Genomic DNA, 20,519 nt, shown 5'->3' on the forward strand with positions numbered 1-20,519 from the left:
TGGTTAGAATTAAATTTAGAGTAGCAGTTCTTCATTCTGTTTTCTTTACTTATTTTCAGGGAATAAAAAGTGTCAGAAAAATGCTGTTTTCACCGACATCAGGATCACTGAAGTTCCCTATCAGTACTGTCTCACTTTTCTCGCAATTTCCTAATCTTATGAAAAAAGCATCGCTTTTGTCCTCAAGTTAGCGAAGTGGCCAGATCATATCACTCAATTCACCATATCACAGAACTTCCCATCTTTTTAGTCTTATACCCTTTTATACCCAAATGCTTTCCACCACGCTGTTGCCAACTTCATGCAAGTATATGTAAGCCTACTATTAGTCCCCCTCTTCTAAAACAATATGATTCTTTTGAATAAAACTGGCATTTAAATTCTCATATTCCTGACAAGGTCCCATTGCAACAAGTGTACATGATTTCTGCCAGATTTCTTGGTATATTTACTTATGTTAAAAATTCTCAAGTTTACTCTCTAGTATATACTTAAAGCATTTTACATGGATCTCTAAGAACTTAAGTCTTATATGTAATCCTGGTCTCAAGAACATCGAGGAGTTCTCACTGAGGTTCTTCCTGATGCACTCCAACTGTTCCCGCAGAATACCTAAACTAATAGCTCCTCTTTTTTTTCTTAACATATTTTCCTTGGTAGGACCCTATTTCTACCTTTACATTCCACAGGTACCTCAAACTCAATAGTCCAAGAAAAAATCCTTCCCAATTCCTCCTCCTCCAATCAATCCATCCATCAATCAAATAAATCAACTGCTCCTACTTCCGTATTTGTGTTATCACTGGCATTATCCCTGCCCCAGCTGACAAAGCTGGAAACTTCAGAGTGCTCCATAGATAAGGACTTGGGTATTTAAACACTAAGGGTAACAGAAAGAGAATTAAGAATGTATCATTTCACAGAGACACATCTCAGAAAAAAACAGTAGTCAGACTTTCATTTCTGCACGGTATGCTTATTTATTTAGATGTTAAAATTATGGCATCATTATGCAATTATAAATATGTTCTCAAATGACAAAGACCCACCCACTTGGCCTGATTATACCAAAAGGAATAAAATTGAACAAGCAAAAGGATGAGAAAAATATTGACTACACTCAACTTACCTGCACAATAGGAGCACCGATTCCTCCATTGAGCCAAACCCAGTGAAGAGTAGGGATCACTCCATATCCCGAAACAGAACAAAAGATGATAGAACGGAGCCTCTGCCACTGCTGTGTGAGGTAATTGGGATGAATCTGCGCAAAGAACACTGCCAGGATCATAGCAAGCACTGTGATCAGGTATACCTGACGCCAATACTAGAATGAAAGGAAATAAAATTTTCTTATTAACCATAAGGAAAGAAAAAGAATAATTTTGGCCCCTACATTACACATTCCAAACTCTATTTACTTGGTATTTCCATTTCCAAACATGATTATCTTCCTTCCTCAAAACAATGCATGTTCCATACAACTGTTAGGTTTCTTAGGATGACAAAACAAATTCCAAAGTGAGCTAGTAGAGACCACATTTATTCTTGCAAAAGCATTTTCTGAGTACCTATTATATGCCAGGGACAATTTAAGTCCTGTAGAAACAAAGATGACTATGACATGGACTCTCCTAGTGGGTGAGCTCATAGACTATGGGAGGGGCAGACATATAAACAAATGATTATAATCTAATGGTAAGTAATGTAACTGAGTTATGAACAAAATGTTGTAGAATGACAGAAGAGGGAGCAATTAATGTTACCTGGAGTAGCTAAAAAATGCTTCACCGAGATGATAGCTTAAGCTGGGTCTTGAAGAATATATAAGATTTTGTGGGAACAGGGAACTCGCAAGGAAAAGAAACAGCACATGCGGCAGGAAAGTTCTGAGAACGGAGGCTGAAAGGCAAGTGCACTGTCAGGCTAAGTATTTGGAGCTTTACTGTTTGGCACTGGGGGAACAGCAGAGTTCTTTAAGAATGAGATGAGACAGTTGTTCTTCAAATTGACTTATTAGAAAGATAACTCTGACATCAGTGAAAAAAAGAAAGAGGTGACAGGAAGCCAGCTGGAAGATATTAGAATATTTGACTCAAAGAGGGAATGGGGGCTTAGACTCTTGAACAAGGAAGACAGATGTAAGTACCAGATTCAGGAGACACTTTTGAAATAAACTAAAGTCCTAATGGTTGACTGGATGTGTGAGATGGCAGTAGAGGATGGCTTGACCATGTCTAGCAGGAAAGGCCACACAATGGCTTCTACTAATGGAGCAAACGAACAAAGATGATCCAGGTGTGGTGTGTGTGCTGGAAGGAGAGAACAAGGAAGCACGAACAAATGTTCATTTTAACTTTTTTTTTTTTTTTTTTTGGTGAGGAAGATTGGCTCTGAGCTAACATCTGTGGCCAGTCTTCCAATTTTTGCTTGAGGAAAACTGGCCGAGCTAACACGTGCGCCAATCTTCCTCCATTTTCTATGTGGGATGCTGCCACAGCACAGCTTGATGAGTAGTGCGTAGGTCCAAGCCAGGGATCCGAACCCGTGAACCCCAGGTCGCTGAAGCAGAGCACGTGAACTTAACCACTACGCCACTGGGCTGGCCTCTCATTTTATTTATTTATTTATTTTTTGTTGGTTTTTTTTGTGAGGAAGATCAGCCCAGAGCTAACACCCACGCTAATCCTCTTTTTGCTGAGGAAGACCGGCTCTGAGCTAACATCTATTGCCAATCCTCCTCCTTTTTTTTCCCTAAAGCCCCAGTAGATAGTTGTATGTCATAGTTGCACATCCTTCTAGTTGCTGTATGTGGGACGCGGCCTCAGCATGGCCGGAGAAGCGGTGCCTCAGTGCGCGCCCGGGGTTCCGCACCCGGGCCGCCAGTAGCAGAGCGCGCGCACTTAACCACTAAGCCACGGGGCTGGCCCTGGCCCCTCATTTTAAAATATATTAAGTTTGAAGGGCTTACAGAATATTTAGGTATCTAAATGAGCAGTTGAAGAGCTGGTCTTGAAGCTCAAAGCTAGCATCATAAGGGACAGAGCTCTTAACCTGCACTCCAAGGACTTCTGCGGGGCTATCAGTTTCCTGAAATCACATGTCCAGTTGTTTGGTTAGTTTCTGGCCAAATGCACATTCTCCTAGTTGGAGGGTCCATAGTTTTCAATCTCATTCTCAAAGCAGCCTGTGTTCCTTAAAACGTAAAGAGTCACCATAGCAACTGAATATTTGGAAATTATTAAATATCAGAAGAAAACAATTTTTCCTTTAAATGATCACGGACTGTATTAGCTCCAGTAGTTCTCTTTTCCTTTTAATCTATCTTAGACTTCCAGTTTAAGTGTCCCACTAGTCTTTTTGATTATCAGATATGTTTAGGAAGAGGTAAACAGAAAACAGGCTTCAGAGAAATAGAGAACAAGATAAGCAAAACAATGCAAATATTACATGAACGCACGCACAAGCTCCTTGTTATCAGCATGTGCCCTGTAATTTTTTTAAAGATGTAAACAGTTTCACACAAAATGAACAAGTTGTGAAAGCTGAGCAGACATAAATAGAGTTTACTACTAAAATCAAATCAATTTACAACAAGGTTAATTGCATACGTATTTAATTATATGCTTATGTTCCAAAGTAATTAGGCTTGAAAAGCAAATGGCTCACGTGTAAGTGGCTACAATTAATAACGCTCTTACATTCAAACCAAATTTATGATTTTTCTCTTTGGTAGTTTTACACTCCAGCTATGTTGACAGTTTTCTCTGTAACTATGTAGAGACAAAGGTCCTACTTAAGAATTCCCAACAGTCAGAGAATCCCGCACTGCAGGAAGTGAAAGCTGGGGCTTGGAGCACCTGCTACACGGAGAGGGCTCGGGCAAGACAGCCTCTAGTCCTTGTGAACAGGACTAGAAGTAACCAGTAGGCATACCAGTAGTTCCTGAGAGAGCAGCTCACTCTTGGCTCTGAAAGGTTTGGACAACAGAAAAAAAAAAAGCGTATGGCAGAAGAGCAGGAGGAAAAGAGAGCAGGGTCGATGGAGACTTTCTGAATGGGAGAGCTTGCGATGTATGGAGCCCAAGGGAAGATTCAGTTTGCCTTCTTGGCTGAGACATGAGGTGATGAAGTAGGCAGTTATATTCCACAGTGTGGTTGGCCAACATTTTTAGGTCAGGTGTTGTATAATCTGATCACATGGTTTCAAATGCTGCTTTGTACAAGGTAAAAACCGACTTTTGTGACGCTAGGGTCAGAAAGCAGAGTTGATCTAGAACTCAGAATAGACACATATTTGTTAAAGATACTCACTGCCCATCTGGTCTGTCTCTAGCCCTACCTCCAAAGACTAAGGAAAGGAAAACATATTTCTTATAGAAGAATAGAGGTCAACATGCTCAAAGATATATCTTCCTTAATTTTTTTTCACTGAGAGTGCAGTAAAAGATAAGAAGGGAAAACGGAAAGCAGCAGACAGCAACGTAAGTTCTAACTTTAACTCCAACTTTATAAACACAAAAATAAAAGATATGTAATGTGCATCTGAGGAACCATGTAGCCACATGAATTTAGTGGAAGTATTAATAATTTAATGTTTACATTTTCAGAAAATAACTACATATATATTTCAATGGAAAATTAGTAAAATGAGTATGGAACTGATAATAGATGTCAGAGATCACAGGGCCTTTTTGAAAAATGAGTTTATGCCTACACAACTCTTCTGTTTCTTCTGTAAGTTAATGATGTGCTTATTCAGAAGTTCAAAGGAAACATGGCAAGAAAATCCAAGACCTGAAAGGCAGAATATAAAAGATTTTAAGTCACTTACGTTATTACAATAAAATGCATAAAATACTCCAGAGACATAGCAGCCCAGTATTCCAATAGAAATTCCTGCATAATCTAATGCCATCCATCTTCGACAAGTTTTTTCTGATCGATGGCAGGAAAAAAGATGATATCCCACAGAGCAAAGCATACAGACCTATGGAAAATAAAACAAATCTTAGCAAAGTGAAACAAAAAGAAATGAAAGCAACTCGTGTGTGATGTTCAGGGAAGTGCTTAGGTCAAGCCCAGGCTTTTCAGCCAAACAGACCCGGGCTTGGAGTCTAGCTTTGTGCTTTTTAGTCAGGCAAGCTGTGTCATTTCTCTCAGCCTCAGTTTCCTCAGGGGTAAAATGGTGATATAATCATAAAAAAAGAAATTTAAAGTGATAGCTATTTTATAACATAAAAATTTTAAATGAATAGCATAGTACTGGGAAAATTATATAATACAAATGTTTTAAAAATATCAACTGAGGCTTATTTTGATCCATGAATAAGTTTCCTTTTTAAAAAGTACTTACTATAGAAGTAATACATGTCCTTAAAAAAAAAAATCAAAGAACACAGAATTGTATGATGTAAAAAAAAAATAAGCCCCTCCCACTCAATCTATTCCCTAGCACTAGCCACTAAAAACATTTGTGTGTCCTTCTAGATATTTTCAATGAATATATAAAACACCTATGATACAGAAGTCTACACACACACACACAATTACATGCACAAAATATATACTTTTTTTTTGTTTTTTTGCTGGGAAAGAGTCACCCTGAGCTAACATCTGTTGCCAATCGTCCCCCCACTTTTTTTTCCCTCCCCAAAGCCCCAATGCATAGTTGTATATTCTAGTTGTAAGTCCTTCTAGTTCTTCTATATGAGCCGCCACCACAGCATTGCTACTGACAGAGGAGTGGTGTGATTCTGTGCCAGGATCTGGGCCCAGGCCACTGAAGTGAAGCATGCCGAACTTAACCACTAGGCCGTCACGGCTGGCTTGATACCCTTTTTTAAATTAGTCAAATGGAATCACAGTTTATATTCTATTCTGCAATTTGCTTTTTTCACTTAAGACTCTTTCATGTCTGTATGAGATTTCATTGTACAGAGTTTTTTAAGTTATAAGTTAAACATGGCTTTGTTGTGCCTAAGAAAAAATAATTATGACTTATGCCAACTTTATATGTTGCCAAATTGAGAGCAAAGCTAATCTGATTCATCAGCTGCTCTGAAGATTGATAAGGTTTCTATAGCTAACTCCCTCCAGTCATTAAATACCCACTGTGTGCCATGCACTGGGGATACAAAGATGAAACTTCTACTCTCAAAAAGATTTTTCTGAAACAAGTGAACAAGTGGTGATGTAAGAAGTCCTATAAGAAAAGTTAGTGCAGAGCACAATTAGAAAATAGAGGAGGAAGCGTCCTGGGTCTATGAGTGTACGTGTGCATTTGGAGGTGGGAGTGGCGGGAGGAAAGGAGCTTCATAGAAAGGTTATACCTGAGCTGGATCTTAAAAGGTTGATCTGGCACTCATCAAGGACGTAAAAAAAGGTGTGCCCATGATTATTGGATGGTCCACAGGAAAAGGAGCACATTGAGAAAGAGAACCATCAAGGAATGTCATGGGGCCTTCTTCACGATATGACTATGACAAGTCCTACACGTCAAAGAGTTTTAACTCCAATATTATGGGCTAGGTGTGATACTAGTGAAGACTCTAAGGGACCCTTAGAGAAAGCTGAGACGGAGGTTACAGGAGTAGCCCTGGGGAGCAAGGACAAGAGCCTATACTAAGCCAGTGATAGTGGGGGTGGAAAAAATGGAACAGACAGATGATATGAAGTAGGTCAAATTGATAAACATCTTGTAAGCAACTGCTAAGGCAGAAAAATGGTCATCTAGCTATTCTATAGTCTGGTCATCAAACAATCCTCATCAGTCCCCACAGCCTCAATATCAATATTCAAAACAATGTACCTAGGCACAATCCCATTTCTTCATCCACTAAAATCCTTACTGGTCTGTGGCTTTGGCTACTAAAATACCAGTCAGAGTTTACTGACCCAATTAAACATAACTCTAAGAAGCCTGGTTATCTGTTTTCTCAGATTATCCTTGAGATTAAACACAGTAAATCTAGAGAACATCAAGGTGTATATTCTCATTGACAGAGAAAGATCTCATTGTCATAATGCTGAGTGACACAAACAGCAAGCAGAGATGATCATAGCTCAGACGCAGGCAGACAGGTGTGAGGCAGCTGTGCATACACAAACATCTAGAGGAATTTTAACCCAAATGTCAGATGTGGTAACCTCTGGGAAGTGGAATTTCAAATGACTTTTACTTTCTTCCATATGCTTTTTTGTTTACTTGAATTTCTACACAAGTATATCTTATAGTAATAACAACAAACAACAATAAAGCTAATTTCATTGTAAAAAGGAAAATAAAACAGGAAAGAGAAAAACTACAGTATCAAAAGGAAAGTAAAATATATAGTATTAACAGAGTACACTGAGTTTTTACAAAGTTAACCTATACTTGGTATGTTCTGTTTTAAAAGGCATGTGTTATTGCTAGAGTTCCTTAAAAAACTGACCGAAAAAGTATCTGGCAAATTGAGTATGTTTCAGTTTTCTGGAAAGTTTCCTTCTGTGGAATATCTCACCCCATCAAGGCAGACAGATAATTATCATGTGACATCCTACTCCTTGGCATGATAACCAAACATCTCAGGATCTGGCTCCTGCCTATCTCCCCAGCTGATCTTTCTCCATTCTCCTAGGATCCAACCACAAACGCCTACAAGTCCAGAAAGCGCTAAGCTGTCTCTTGCTTCTGGGCCTTAACACAAGCTATTCTTTCTGCAGTACCTCACTCTCCCTTCTGCCCTCCTACCTGGGTGACCTGACCTTTATGAAGGTTGGTTTTGTTCAGCACTGTATTCTCGAGGCCTGGGACACTTGGTGCCCGGATGTAGACAGCAGGCATTCAATAAGTATTTGTTGAACTGAATGTAAATGAACTGAATCTAGGGAAAGGCATTCTCAGGTTCTACTCTTCTCTAAGACAGAAAGACCTCTGGAAAAGTTCAAATCCCCTGAAATTACATTCTACTATTCAGAGTGTACTCTATTAATCTGGTTGGTAAGAAAGCACTGAACAATAATGGGTAGAAGTGAAAAAGAGAAAAAATGTTGTCTTTTAAAAATTAATATTAATATATATATTTATGGTTTACCACGCTGCCTGCTGACTCTAAGAATCTGGGAAAATTGGGTGAACAAGTTATAAACATAATTTCATAAAAATAAAAATGGTATTGCTAAGTAGAGAAGATATGCTCATTTGTCTTTAGCAAGTTGTACAACGTGTAACAGAAAGAGCCCTGAGCTAGCAGTGATGAGAAGGGGGTTTTACTGTCCTGCTGAATAATCCTGGGCCAGTTACTGTAACACTTTGGGTGTTTCTTCATTGGCAGTTGTTTTAACTATTTCATCTTTTCAGTTTTGCAATGTACTTTTTTCTTAGGCCAATATGAAAATTAATATGCGTTTCCTGAACGAACATCAGTTGTAGCTGGGTGGTGAAGGGATGAAGGGCAGGCCTCTAGGTAGAGGAAAACACGTGGGACTCTCAAAATAGATAACATCCATATAACTCACAGTAGAGTATAAACCAGCTTTGCTTATTAATGATTATTAAGAGCATTTTAGTCTATGATAAGATATATCTAAATATTTAACTATAAAGAGATTGATTCATTTCCATTTTAAAACTGGAGACAGATTCTAAGAGATGTTTAAGCTCCAATCAGGACAAAAATTAAACCTGAGGAAGAGTATACTTTAAAAATACTTAAGGAAAAAATAATTTTCTAATAATAACACAAAAACACAGAGTATTCTTTCCCTCAAAGAAATTTAAAATATTATTCCAGAAACTGGAATTAGAAAAAAAGGGGAGGGGAGATGTTCCTGATGTGTTTCTTGGTCATTTAACTCCAAAGTTTTAACTTAAGTCAAATGATGGTCTGAAATTAGATGATACATAATGAAAGCAACACACGTGCAGCTGACTCCTGGCTCTGCCTCTCAAACAGAGGAGCCACAGCTTAACTGCAGGGAGTGCCTGCCTGGTTTGCAGGAAGGGGGATGATAGCTTTTTCTTTTCGTTTTTACATTTTTCTGTACTATCTGCATTTTTTTTTTTTAATTTTAAAAATGTTAACAGGATTTTGTTCCACATTTGTTTTCTTCTTTAGAATTACTTGTTTGAAAAACTATGAAATGTAACTTTTAGAGGCACTTTTACAGGTCCTTGAAGGAAAATGAAAGTGCTAAGGAACTAACAAATACAAGAGGTAGAGAGGAGGAGAAACTGAAAGTATTTGAACCAGGCAAGTGTGAAAGGACCAAAGGCAATTAACATTAAAGCAATAGAAAAGATCAATATCAGCAAAATAAGACATTAAAATTAAGACAGTATGGAAACAACAAATACAAAAATCACAGACATATAAATATGAAAAAGATGAGAAATCTTCCCAAATAAGTTTTAAGCAGAAACCAGTGTTTTCACTTCAGCCAGAAAACAGAGTGCAATCAGAGATTCCTATCCTGGTAATAATCTTAAAGCAGAGATGTCTAAAAAGGGAAAGAGAAAAGCAAAGAAAGAAATTTTCTCAATCTTTAAACCTTACTGGATTTCAAATACACTCTAATAATAATATCCAAATATAAAAACACACTTTTTGTGCTTACATTATGAAAGAGAATAAGCTAACCTATACGCTATTTTGGGGCTCTTTAAATCAAGTGTTGGGTGTGAAGTAAGGTCACTTGACCAAGCTTCTCTGACTAAAGGTCTCTTTACCAATAATAATGTTTGTGAAATGACTTACCTGGAAGCAGAAAAGACAAATAGAACAAATTACAAAATCCTCTCTGGATGCACTTGCCGAAGGTAACACAGATGTCATGTCATATATTCCCAGTGTGAAGAAGAGAAAGAAACCCAGCAAATGACTCCAGATGTTTACCGTCTCATTAGATAAAATAAACAAACTGGAAAACAAACAAACACGCAGTTCAGCTTCAATTGGCTCGCTCACTGTCTGCATTTAAAAGGTTAAGGACAGGGGCCACCCCCATGGCGCAAGCGGTTAAGTGCGCGTGCTCCGCTGCAGTGGCCAGGGGTTCCCCGGTTCGGATCCCGGTCACGCACCGACGCACTGCTTGGCAAGCCATGCTGTGGCGGCGTCCCATATAAAGTGGAGGAAGATGGGCACGGATGTTAGCCCAGGGCCAGTCTTCCTCAGCAAAAAAAAAAGAGGAGGATTGGCACATGTTACCACAGGGCTGATCTCCTCACGGGGAAAAAAAAAAAAAGGTTAAGGACAATTTTGGGGGGTTATCTAATACTCGCTACTTTAAGCCCTTAACTCTGTATTTGCCTTTCTAAATTTGATATACCATTTAATTAATCTTTCCTTAAGTTTTTCCACATCTCCACCAATCCTGGGATCTTAGAGCTTTTTTGGTGCTCACCTCTGTTATTATATTTACCATTTCCTTCCTTGTAGCAGAGTTATTTATGTATAAATTTCATCTCATCCTCCAGCCTATCAACTCCCTGATGGCTGGCACCATTCATCTTTATGACACTACTGTTCCAAGCATAGTTCCTTGTTCAGATTAGATGCTAAATGTCTACAGAAATGAATGTGCAGAATAAAACTGGATGTTAGCTAGCAAACTTTGATATTTGATAATAGGTATCTGAAAATCTGCTAAGTATAAGGTTAGGCACAAACTTAAAATACCTTTTCAGTACTCATTAAATGCCAATGCAAACGCAAAGTTAAATGGACTTGAAAGAAGCAGAATAAACACAAATTGATCCACTGGAAATATCCTTTAAGATAGGCATGCTGGAACAACTTTGCTGTGGTGGCTTTGAAACCAAACTAGTTTCTGGGTGGCATGAGTTTATCCTTTTTAGGAACAATAGGAGTTACTTTTAATATCAGGACTATTTGTCCTCTTTCAAAATGCCCTAACTGATTTGAGTTGAAATAGTCTTGGCAGCACAGGGTGTACCACCCTGACCAGAGGTCAAGAAGCTCACTGTCCCTCCACCCCCGCCCTCAGCTCTGTGATCACAAGCAAGTCACTTAACCTCTCTAGCTTCAGTTTCTTCAGTTACAAAATAAGGGAGGGGGGTACTCGCCCGGTGGCATAGTGGTTAAGTTCTTGCACTCTGCTTTGGCAGCCCGGGGTTCGCGGGTTCGGATCCCACACACGGCCTACGTACCGCTTATCAAGCCATGCTGTGGCAGCGTCCCACATAGAAAGTAGAGGAAGGGGGGCACAGATGTTAGCCCAGGGCCAATCTTCCTCAGCAACAAGAGAAGGATTGGCAATGGATGTTAGCTCAGGACTAATCTTCCTCACCAAAAAATAAATTAATAAATAAATAAGGGAGCTGGATTAGATGCTGCTGCAAGTCCCTTCCAGCTCCTTCCTTAATTTTGTGAAATGTTTCTCTAGCTGGGGATAGGACTCATCTCATTATTTATTGAGAGGTGATATCATGACTAAAGATTAAAATTTTCTTGCATTTCTCTTGCAAAATCTCATCTTTTTGTTTAACCTAAGGTCTTTGACCGTCACTGATTCAGAATCCTTAATAGTAAGCATTAATGTACAACTCTAACCTACTGAATCTGCAGCAGTCACCATGGTTCTCATTTTCCCATGTCATAAACACAGCAGGGTCTCACATTATCAAATGATCATCAAGAATAAAGTGAATCTTGTATCATAAATTTCAGGCTTTATCCTGTACAACCATCAAATATAAAGACTACTTATACTGGGGCGGGGGTGGGAAGCAGGAATGTGAGGGAACAAAACTAACTACAGGACTGTTTTGATAATCAATACTGTGCTCTGCCTACTGCCTCAGAACTTTTCACTTTGTGAAACCCAGTATAACCTGATTTATTGAACTCAGAGGCACAATCTTGGCAAGTTCCTTCCAACTAAGAGAGTATTGGCAGAACAGTTGTGACATACAAAACCTCTCCTTATATCCAAAATCTGTCCTGGTCACTCTTGACAGCTAAAAAAAGAGAGGGCAAAAGCCGAACCTGGAAAAGACCAAGCTGGTGGGAAGAGCACTTGGAAGAATATCCCCATAGAGGATCTGTTCTTATTCTATGAGAATTTAGGCCTACACTCTGTTCAACTTCAAAATTAATCATCATCTTCATTATCATCATCTGTTCAGCTTCGAAATCAATGATCACAATGATAACAAGTCACCATTTGGTGCTTATTAGGCACCAGGCCCTGCAGCATTTTACATACATAATCTCATTTAATCCTTACGACTTTCTGAAGCAGATACTGTGATTACCCTCATTTTTGGGGTAATAACAAATGGAGAAAATAAGGTTCAGAGAGGTTAACTTTTGTTTGAGGTCCCCCAGCTGTTAAGTGGCAGATCTAGATACACAAACCTTTCTGACTCAACAGCTCAAGATCTAAAGCACTATATTTCATTTCTTGATCCACGAGATTTAGACCCTACCATCAGAATGTCGGGGACCACTGCTAGGTGGGTATAAAATATTTAAGGCAATTCACTACCTGCTCTATCCTTGTGGAACTCCACCTCCACAGCAGGGCCCAGCTCTGATTTCCTGTGTAATAACTTATGCACAGGAGGCACTGGGGAAGGAAAACAGTACTTAGGATTCAAATTGTGAAGTCTTATGGGCCATGCACTGAAGCCAAGTAGGGACTGACAGCGATGTCATCTTGTGACTGTGAGCTCACAGAAACACTTTCAAGGTAGGGCCAAAGGAACTGGGGAAAGACCATGTTGATAAAGAACCAGACCTGTGGTTGCTGCTTGAGCAATTCAATAGCCCACATTCCAGCACTGGGGTTTGTCACTACAGTAACCAGAAGCTAACCAACACCTGTATCTTAATTCTCTTGAAGTGAGATCCTCTATTTAAGTACATACAGTGAGTTTTAACAGAAAGCTATTCTAAGAACAACAACACTAATTTTTCAGTTTTGTTTTTTTAAACCCAGGCTTTCAAGGGATTCTTGGTTTTAAAGGTTTGGATAATGAAAAAAATCCTTTCTTAGAGATGCTTCTATAGTGCTCTGCTGGAGTGTGGTGCCCATTATGGGCTATCTTTGCTTTAGTGCTTTTCCTACACAGCGTTTTTCACAGTGGTTATTAAGTAATAGTGTAATTATCTCTTTAATGTGTGTCACCCAGGCTAGACCTTAGTAGCTTCATGAGAACAAGGGCCATGTCTGCTGTCCTCTGCACAACCTGGTATAGCGCGTTGCCCCTAGCAGGGGCTCCATACTATCTGCTGAATGAATGAATCAGGGGTTTCTAAATATATATACATAACAATGTCAATTTGTTTCCTATTATACAGGCATTTATTTGGCCCCACACATTTGAATTTTGATAGGGCTGCTCTAAAAATAAACAAAGCTTAGGTATACACAGGGGCAAGTATGGCTCGGCCATTGTCAGCGGGGTGGATTCCAACCTGTACCCCAACAGGCACCAAATGGAATTAAGGATGTAAAAGCCCTTTGTAAACAGCAAAGCGCCACAGGAGAGTTGGTAATTATGATCACTGTTACTATCATTATTATGCCGTGGATCAAGTACCCCGGAGGGGTGGGGTGAGGTGGGGGAGATAACAAGAAAGGAGAGGAGGCAGAGAGGGATGAAAAGGATAGGGCAGCTTGGAAATGATGGGCATGGAGAAAAGCGGAGAAAGCAGCAGGGAGACAGGACAAAAAGAGTGCAGGGGAGGAAGAGGGGCCGCTGGCGCGCCCCCAGGCACGCCCCGCGGAAGCGGCCAGATTGTACCTTTTGATACACAGCCTGGAGGGCAGGTAGGCCCGGTAGCCGTCGGTGATGTACGGGTTGTCCTTGAGGGACACGGGGATCTGCTCGTAGGTGTAGAGGCGGATGCCGCGGGGCACCAGGACCGGCCAGTACTGGTAGCTGCCCAGCTCGATGTAATGCGCGCTCTTCAGCAGCTTCTGATGCATCCTTCCCGGCCGCCGCCGCTCCCCCGCTGGGAAGCTCCCCCAGGCCCCGCCTCCCCGGGGAGGGGGCTTCGCCGCCGCAGCCCCCGCCCCGGAGCCCGCGAACGCGGCGCGAGGTCCTACGGCCCCTCGCTGCCCAGGCCCGGCGCCGTGCACCGACCGGCCACCGCCGTCAGCGCCGCGGCGGACCCGGCGGCGTCGCAGCCCTCTCTGACGTCAGCACGCCGCGGCAGGCCCCGCCCCTCGGCCCTCGCCGCGGTAGCGGAGCTGGGGCCCGGGCTGGGGCTGTGCCGGGGGCTCCGAGCCCGGCACCTGAGGCCCTCCAGCGCCGCGGGGCGGCGGCGGCCGGCGTCTCCCCTGGTCGGTGAGAAGCGCGGAACGTGCAGGCGAATACAAGTGGTTTTTTCTTTTTCTGTCTTTAATTAGAAGCAATATTTGTTTCATTTTGAAAAATCAAAGGGAAAAGAATAACTGGAAGAAAAATGAGAATTAGAGCTAACCCTTCACCGGTTACTTTATGCTTGGAATCTCACACCCTTGGTGTCAGAAGGGGCCTTCAAGGTTTTCTAAACTAAGGTCAGTTCTTTGAAGTAGTTGGAAATACTAGAGAAAACCTGTGCACATGGAACATTTACCAAAATCGAGCATACGCTGAGCCATAAGGAAAGCAAGCCCCACCCCATTCAAAACACTGAAACCATGCAGACTATGTTCTCTGACCACAATAGAAGTAAACTAGAAACAAACAAGAGAACTAAAAATCCCCAAATGTCTGGAATTGAAAGAAAACACTTCTAAATATTTCGTGGGTTGATGAAGAAATCACAATGGAAAAGAGAAAATCTACTGAACTGAATGATAAAGTTAGAACATACCAAAACTTGGGGTGTAGCTAGTACAGTGCTTAGAGGAAAAGTTGTAGCTTTGTTGTTTCTGGCTATGAATTATGATGCAAATGCTTATTCATAATAGGAACAGGGCACAACATCAGTTTTGCATCCATACATGTAGAACCCTCAGCCCGTTGTCTGGCATACAGTAATCACTCGTGATACCTATTATTTATTTATTGTTATTACGTTAGTTATATTAGTTGATGTTTGAGAGGCAGTATGACTTAGTGATTAAATTCTGGCCTTTGAAGCCATACTACCTGGGTTTGAATTCTTGTTCGGTCATTTACCAGCTATGTGTTGTTGTGCAAGTACTTAACCTCTTCGTGTCTCAGTTTTCTTATTGGTAAAATAGGGATAATAACAGTACTTCGTGTTATGAGGGTTAAATGAGTGAATCCATGTAAAAGTTTTAGAAAGTACCAGGCAGGTTGTTAGTACCCAACAAATGTTAGCTATTATTAGAGTTCAAGGGAAGATATATTAATAAATAAAACTGGAAAGATAAATTGAGATATATCCTAAATGGACTTAAATGTCAGGTAAAAGAATTGAGACTTTTTCTTTAAGCTATGGAGCTAAAACTAATATTTGAGAACTTACTGTGTGCCCAATATATTATCTCTGCTGAAGGTTAACTGTGTACAGGAGTTCTCGTTTCCTAGTGGAGGACGATCATGCTGGAGAATGCCGGCCACTCCCATAGAACCCTTCTGGGAGGCTCCTTCTGCGTGTATTCCTACTGGTACCACATGAAACTACCTTATGGCTGCTGCTGACCCAAGGTGGAGATAAGTGGCCCATGAGATGTCCTGACACAAATGTCCATACAAGGGCAATGGTAACTGACCAATCAGTTTCTTTCTTGGAAATTTGGCCTGGAGATGTGGGAAGAGAGCCTGTAGCCTGGTATTTGAAAGAGAAGTAGGAAGATGCCCAGAGGTTATCATAGACAGAGAAAGTAGCTGAGTTATGGTAATGGTGGGACACTGGAGTGAAGAACTAAGAATGGCAGCTGCTTTGATTGTCAACAACATACCCATCAAACCTGCTGCAAAATGATTTCCAGACTGGCTTCAATAATTTATAACCCATTTCAGTTCTAATTCATTCATGTGGTTTAATTGTTAAATTAAGCACTCTTTAATATCAAGCACTTAAAAAACCCCACTTATGAAATGATTGAACAAATATGAACAGATAGATATAGCAACAATCCGTGTCTGAAGCCTAGAGAGAAAAAAGAGGTCTATGAATAAAAAAATGGAAAAAGCTCTTCCAGTCAGGTCTCTAAGACAATGGAAGCGGGAGCAGCACAGCTTGGGGCACCTCTAATAGGTGATAACACAAAGGGGAGAGGGCACAATTCCCCACAGATAGCCATGGAATTATGGCACTATGAGGGCTCTGGCTGTTTAGCCATGATGCTTGACAGAAGGCTTCAGCAGCATGCCTGGTAGAGGAATAACACCTGGTGGGGTCTCCAGCACCTCGTGATAGGTGGGGGGTCAATAGCTGCATCTAGCAGGAGATTTCAGTGCCCTTGAAGTGACAGGCTAGGGAACTGAACCGCCCAGTAAGAGAGAGTGGGAAAATGGCAGCGCCCCATCATGAGCACCTGTGAGACACAGCTTGCATTTTAGAGACACTTGTGGTGATGGTGGGTGGGGAGGGAGTTCTTAAGGAACTGGAAGTCCTGCATTCTCATTTGGGCCTAAGAGCTAGGAAACTTTGAATTTTTACTGTTGGTATGAGTCAGACTGTATCCTACAGGCATATGCGGTTTGGGAAAATTTAGATTGTGCCTTGTTTTGTAGGATGATTTTCAGTGAGTTGGGGTAAAGAGATGTTAGGGCTGCATGGAGCATCTGAGGTGAGTGAGATATTTTTTTCATTTCATTTTCTTTTTCCTTCCCCTCCCCTCCCCCTCCCCTTCCTTTCCCTCCTTCTTGTATATCTTTTCTGCATTTTTCACAACCCTAACAATGTTGGCGTAAGCCTTGCAGTTATTGGAATGGACGCACCATAGAAGTTTACGTTTATTGAATTCCGGTTACGTGCCACACATTTTCCTAAACACTAAGAAAACAAAGATGAATAAGACATCTTTTAGATAGTCATCTTTGCAAATCTCTACAGCATTGACATTTTGACCACTTTCCCCATTAAACTCTCTTTTCTGGACTTTTGTAACAACTCTCACCTGGATGTTTTCCTTACCTCTCTGGCCTGTCCACCCAGGGGCCCTTGATAGCTGTTATTTCTCTACCTGACATTTAAACCAGGGTGTTGATGAGGATTCTTTCTTCATTTTTTTTTTATGAGGATTCTTTCTTCTTTTTTTTATATTCTATTTTTACTCTATATGTTTTCATGGCTCCAGTTACTATCTTTAAGCTGATGACTCACAAAGCTGTAGTTTCAGGCCAGATCTTCTTTCTGTGCATCTAGATTCACATATAGAACTGGACACAGAAACCTGAAATATTAAAAATGAACTCATCATCTTTCCTCCTAGATCTGTTTTTATCCCTAAATCCCTATTCACTCAGTCTCTTAAGGCTTGGAGTTCTCTCCCCCGTTGGCCCCATTTTATCAGTACTCTCCTTTCCTTCCTTCCCCATCACCTCGACCAGTTCCTCCCCAGTGATTTCGGCTCCCCTGCCTAATTAGGCTGATCTGAAAAAAAAAAAAAAAGAACAACAAACAGTTCATCAATTTAACTTTAATTTAATTTAATTTCTTTAACTCTACATCCAAGTTGTTGAAGAAAATGACAAAATGGCGTGGATTGGTATCTCTACAAATTCAGTTTTCAGTCTCTATGGAACTTTCAACACCACTTTGGACATTTTAAACATTCACTGGATACCTTGTGCTCCCCATCCACCACCTGCGTTAGCAGATCACCTTTTTCCTATTTCGCAGAGAAAATAGAGATCAGAGTGGGAACTTTCTCCACTTTCTGCTGCTAGCCCTGCATTCCTAAGCTCACCCCAATTTAAAGCTCATTCTTTGTTCCCTTTCTACTGTCTCAAGGACAAATGACCACTTGAAGCTTCCTACTTAAGGTCAGCCTGCTCCCCATTTTCTGGATCATATTCCCTTTTGTCTCCTCATGGATCTTGTTCTGTCAGTTGTCTTTCTGTCACATGATTCTCCAACATTCTCCTCTCTGTTTTTTCTTTCCTTTTGGCACATAAAGATGTTCAAGTCTTGTTCACTTTAAAGCAAACACACAAAAAGAAAAGAGAAAACCTCTTTTTGCTCTATGCATTCTAAAACTAGAGCTCTCTCTCTCTCCATTCTCAGCCACACTTCTAGAAGCAGTAGTCTACATTTTATCGTCTCCATTTCTAACTTTCCTTTTGTTCCTTATCTTACTGAAATCGGGCTTTTGTTCTACAGCTCTATTGAGATTTCTTTTGTCAGTACTGCTAAACTCAACGGACACTTTTTAAAAAAAAAAATCTCTTCATTGCAGAATAAAAATACAGGTACAAGCAAATAAACCACAGCAAAATAGGACTTTGCCAGCCATTCTTCATGTTAATCACAGTCCCCACCCTTCTTCCAAAAGTAACCAGTGTCTTGACTTTTAATTATAAAAGCCACCCCCCTGGGTTTCTTGATGGTTTTGTAATTTAAGTGTGCATCCCTGGACATGGTCGTTTTAGTCTGCTCATTTCTTAAAAACTTGATATATTTTTAAGTCTTTTTTTTTAATGTACAGATTCTCCTTCATTCCTTTGATTGCTTACAAATTTATCTGTGATAGAACTCATAGAGTTTCTCACAGTCTGGATTCTGCTGTTTGCAGAATCATAATATAGTTCAGTATGTCACTCTGTCCTCTGTATTTTCTGCAAATTGGCAATGGGATCCAGAGGCTGGATCAGACCCTTCTTTTATTGCTTTGGCAAAATTATAGGGGGTAAGGTGTTCTTTCATCTGGAAGCACATAACGTCTGGTTTTTGTTCTTTCTTACTGTTAACAGCCATTGATGTTCAATGCCTTGATCTGTTAATTTATAGTGGTTGCAAAATAGTAATGATAAAATTCTGTCATTTTGTTTCCATATGTTAACTGGAATAATTTTCATGAGATACTCTTTATCTACTATTTGGTTACCCAGTAGTACAGTTCATATAGGAAAGGCAAGATAAAGGCTCGATTCTTTCATTTTATTTGCTTGGGTTTCAAGATAGCAAGTTGGTTTTCTGTTATCTTCACGAGGGAACTAATTCAATTTTTTAAAAAACTACTTTGAACGCATGAATTTAAAGATATTTGATCTTTTCCAGTTCATTGTAGTTCTCTTCTTCCTTGATGCTCAAATTGCTCTATCTTTGGTCATTGGGAGCCTCTTGAAGTTGGCTCCTGAGTTCTTATGACATGACCTTGGTAGTCTTTGGTAGCTTCTTTCTGCCTGGTGTGTCAAGGTGTTCCTGGCTCACTGTCTGCATTTACTGCTCCAGATTTGTAATCAATCATTTCCCCAAAAAGCCTTTGTAGTGGGATGAATTGTAGCCTTCAAAAAGATATGTCCAAGTCTTAAACCCCCAGTACCTCTAAATGTGACTTTATTTGGAAATAGGGTCTTTGCATATATAATTAAGTTTAAGACCTCCAGATCATCCTGGATTTAGGGTGGGCCTAAATCCAATGACTGGTGTTCTTATAAGAGGAAGGAGAGGAAGTTTTGTGACATGCAGGTGCAGAAGAAGGCCATGTGAAGACAGATGCAGAGATTGGAGTAATGCTACCACAAACCACAGAACCCATAAAGCCACCATAAGCTGAGAGAGGCAAGGAAGGATTCTCCCCCAAAGCCTTCAGCATGAGAGTGGCCTACCCTACAGACTTAGGATTTCTGACCTCCAGAACTCTAAGAGAATAAATTTCTGTTGTTTTAGGCCACCAAGTTTTTGGCAAGCCTAAGCGCTAATATAGATTTCGGTATTGGGAAGAGGGGTGCTGCTTTAACAGAAGCTAAAAATGTGGAAGTGGCTTTGGAATTGGATAATAGATGGAGGCTGGAAGAATTTTGAGGTGCGTGAGAGAAAAAGCAGAGATCGTCTTGAAGAGGTGGTTGGTAGAAATCTGAATGTTAAAGGCAATTCTGATGCGAGCTCAGAAGGAAGTAAAGAGCTCAGTAGAGAGCTTCTGTCATCTTAGAGAATACACATATTGTCATCAAAAGAATATTGGTAGAAATATGAATGTTAAAGGTTCTTATGGTGATGTCTCAGAAGGAAATGAGGAACATATTAGAAACTGAAGGAAAAGGCAATCTTTATTATAAAGTAGCAGAAAAGACCTCCATGACGTACACTGGAGGCCCACAAAGTTTTTGAGAATGTTGTATGAGCAGAAGCACTGACACCTTGCACTGAAGGGGACAGAGACAAGACAAAAGGAAGAAAGGTTTTTGGACTTCTGAGATTCTACAGGCAGAAAACTGGCTAATAAAGCTACTTGGCTGCAAACATGTATTACCTTTCAAGAAAAAGGAAGAGTGTCTCCAAGGGCAGAGCCCTGGTGGCACAGAGGCTGGCAGGGTCCCATTACAGGCCCAGAGGGCACAGCATCAGGCCACAAAGGATTATTTTCAGGCCTTGAAACCTAAAGGAATTTGTCTTGCTGGATTTGGAACTTGCTTGGGGTTGGTGACCCCTTTATTCCTTCCGC

General features: G+C 40.5%; 1 protein-coding gene and 1 long non-coding RNA gene across 6 annotated transcripts in view; one reads left to right on the plus strand and one right to left on the minus strand.

Moving 5' to 3' along the window:
* PAQR3 (progestin and adipoQ receptor family member 3) overlaps positions 1-14,044 on the minus strand; it is a 27,124-nt gene extending 13,080 nt beyond the window's left edge. For 4 of the 5 annotated variants that reach the window (XR_009220987.1, XR_009220988.1, XM_058547342.1 and 1 more), the window contains exons 1-4: positions 13,753-14,044; positions 9,740-9,902; positions 4,834-4,989; positions 1,130-1,327 (exon numbers count right to left, since the gene is read on the minus strand). Coding sequence is in view for 3 of the 5 variants with exons in the window: in XM_058547342.1 (XP_058403325.1) it covers positions 1,130-1,327; positions 4,834-4,989; positions 9,740-9,902; positions 13,753-13,937 (702 nt within the window). In the remaining 2 variants the exon portion in view is untranslated. The remainder of the gene's footprint in view (positions 1-1,129; positions 1,328-4,833; positions 4,990-9,739; positions 9,903-13,752) is intronic. The other variant, XM_058547343.1, reaches the window with a different exon arrangement.
* Positions 14,045-14,327: 283 nt separating this feature from the next.
* Positions 14,328-16,694, plus strand: LOC131409727 (uncharacterized). The gene is made up of 3 exons (XR_009220989.1): positions 14,328-14,510; positions 15,461-15,668; positions 16,645-16,694. It is a non-coding gene; the product is annotated as an uncharacterized LOC131409727 (long non-coding RNA).
* The last annotated feature ends 3,825 nt before the right edge of the window (positions 16,695-20,519 follow it).

The sequence above is a fragment of the Diceros bicornis genome, chromosome 8 (genome assembly GCF_020826845.1).
Source record: "Diceros bicornis minor isolate mBicDic1 chromosome 8, mDicBic1.mat.cur, whole genome shotgun sequence".
Taxonomy (NCBI): Eukaryota; Metazoa; Chordata; class Mammalia; order Perissodactyla; family Rhinocerotidae; genus Diceros; species Diceros bicornis.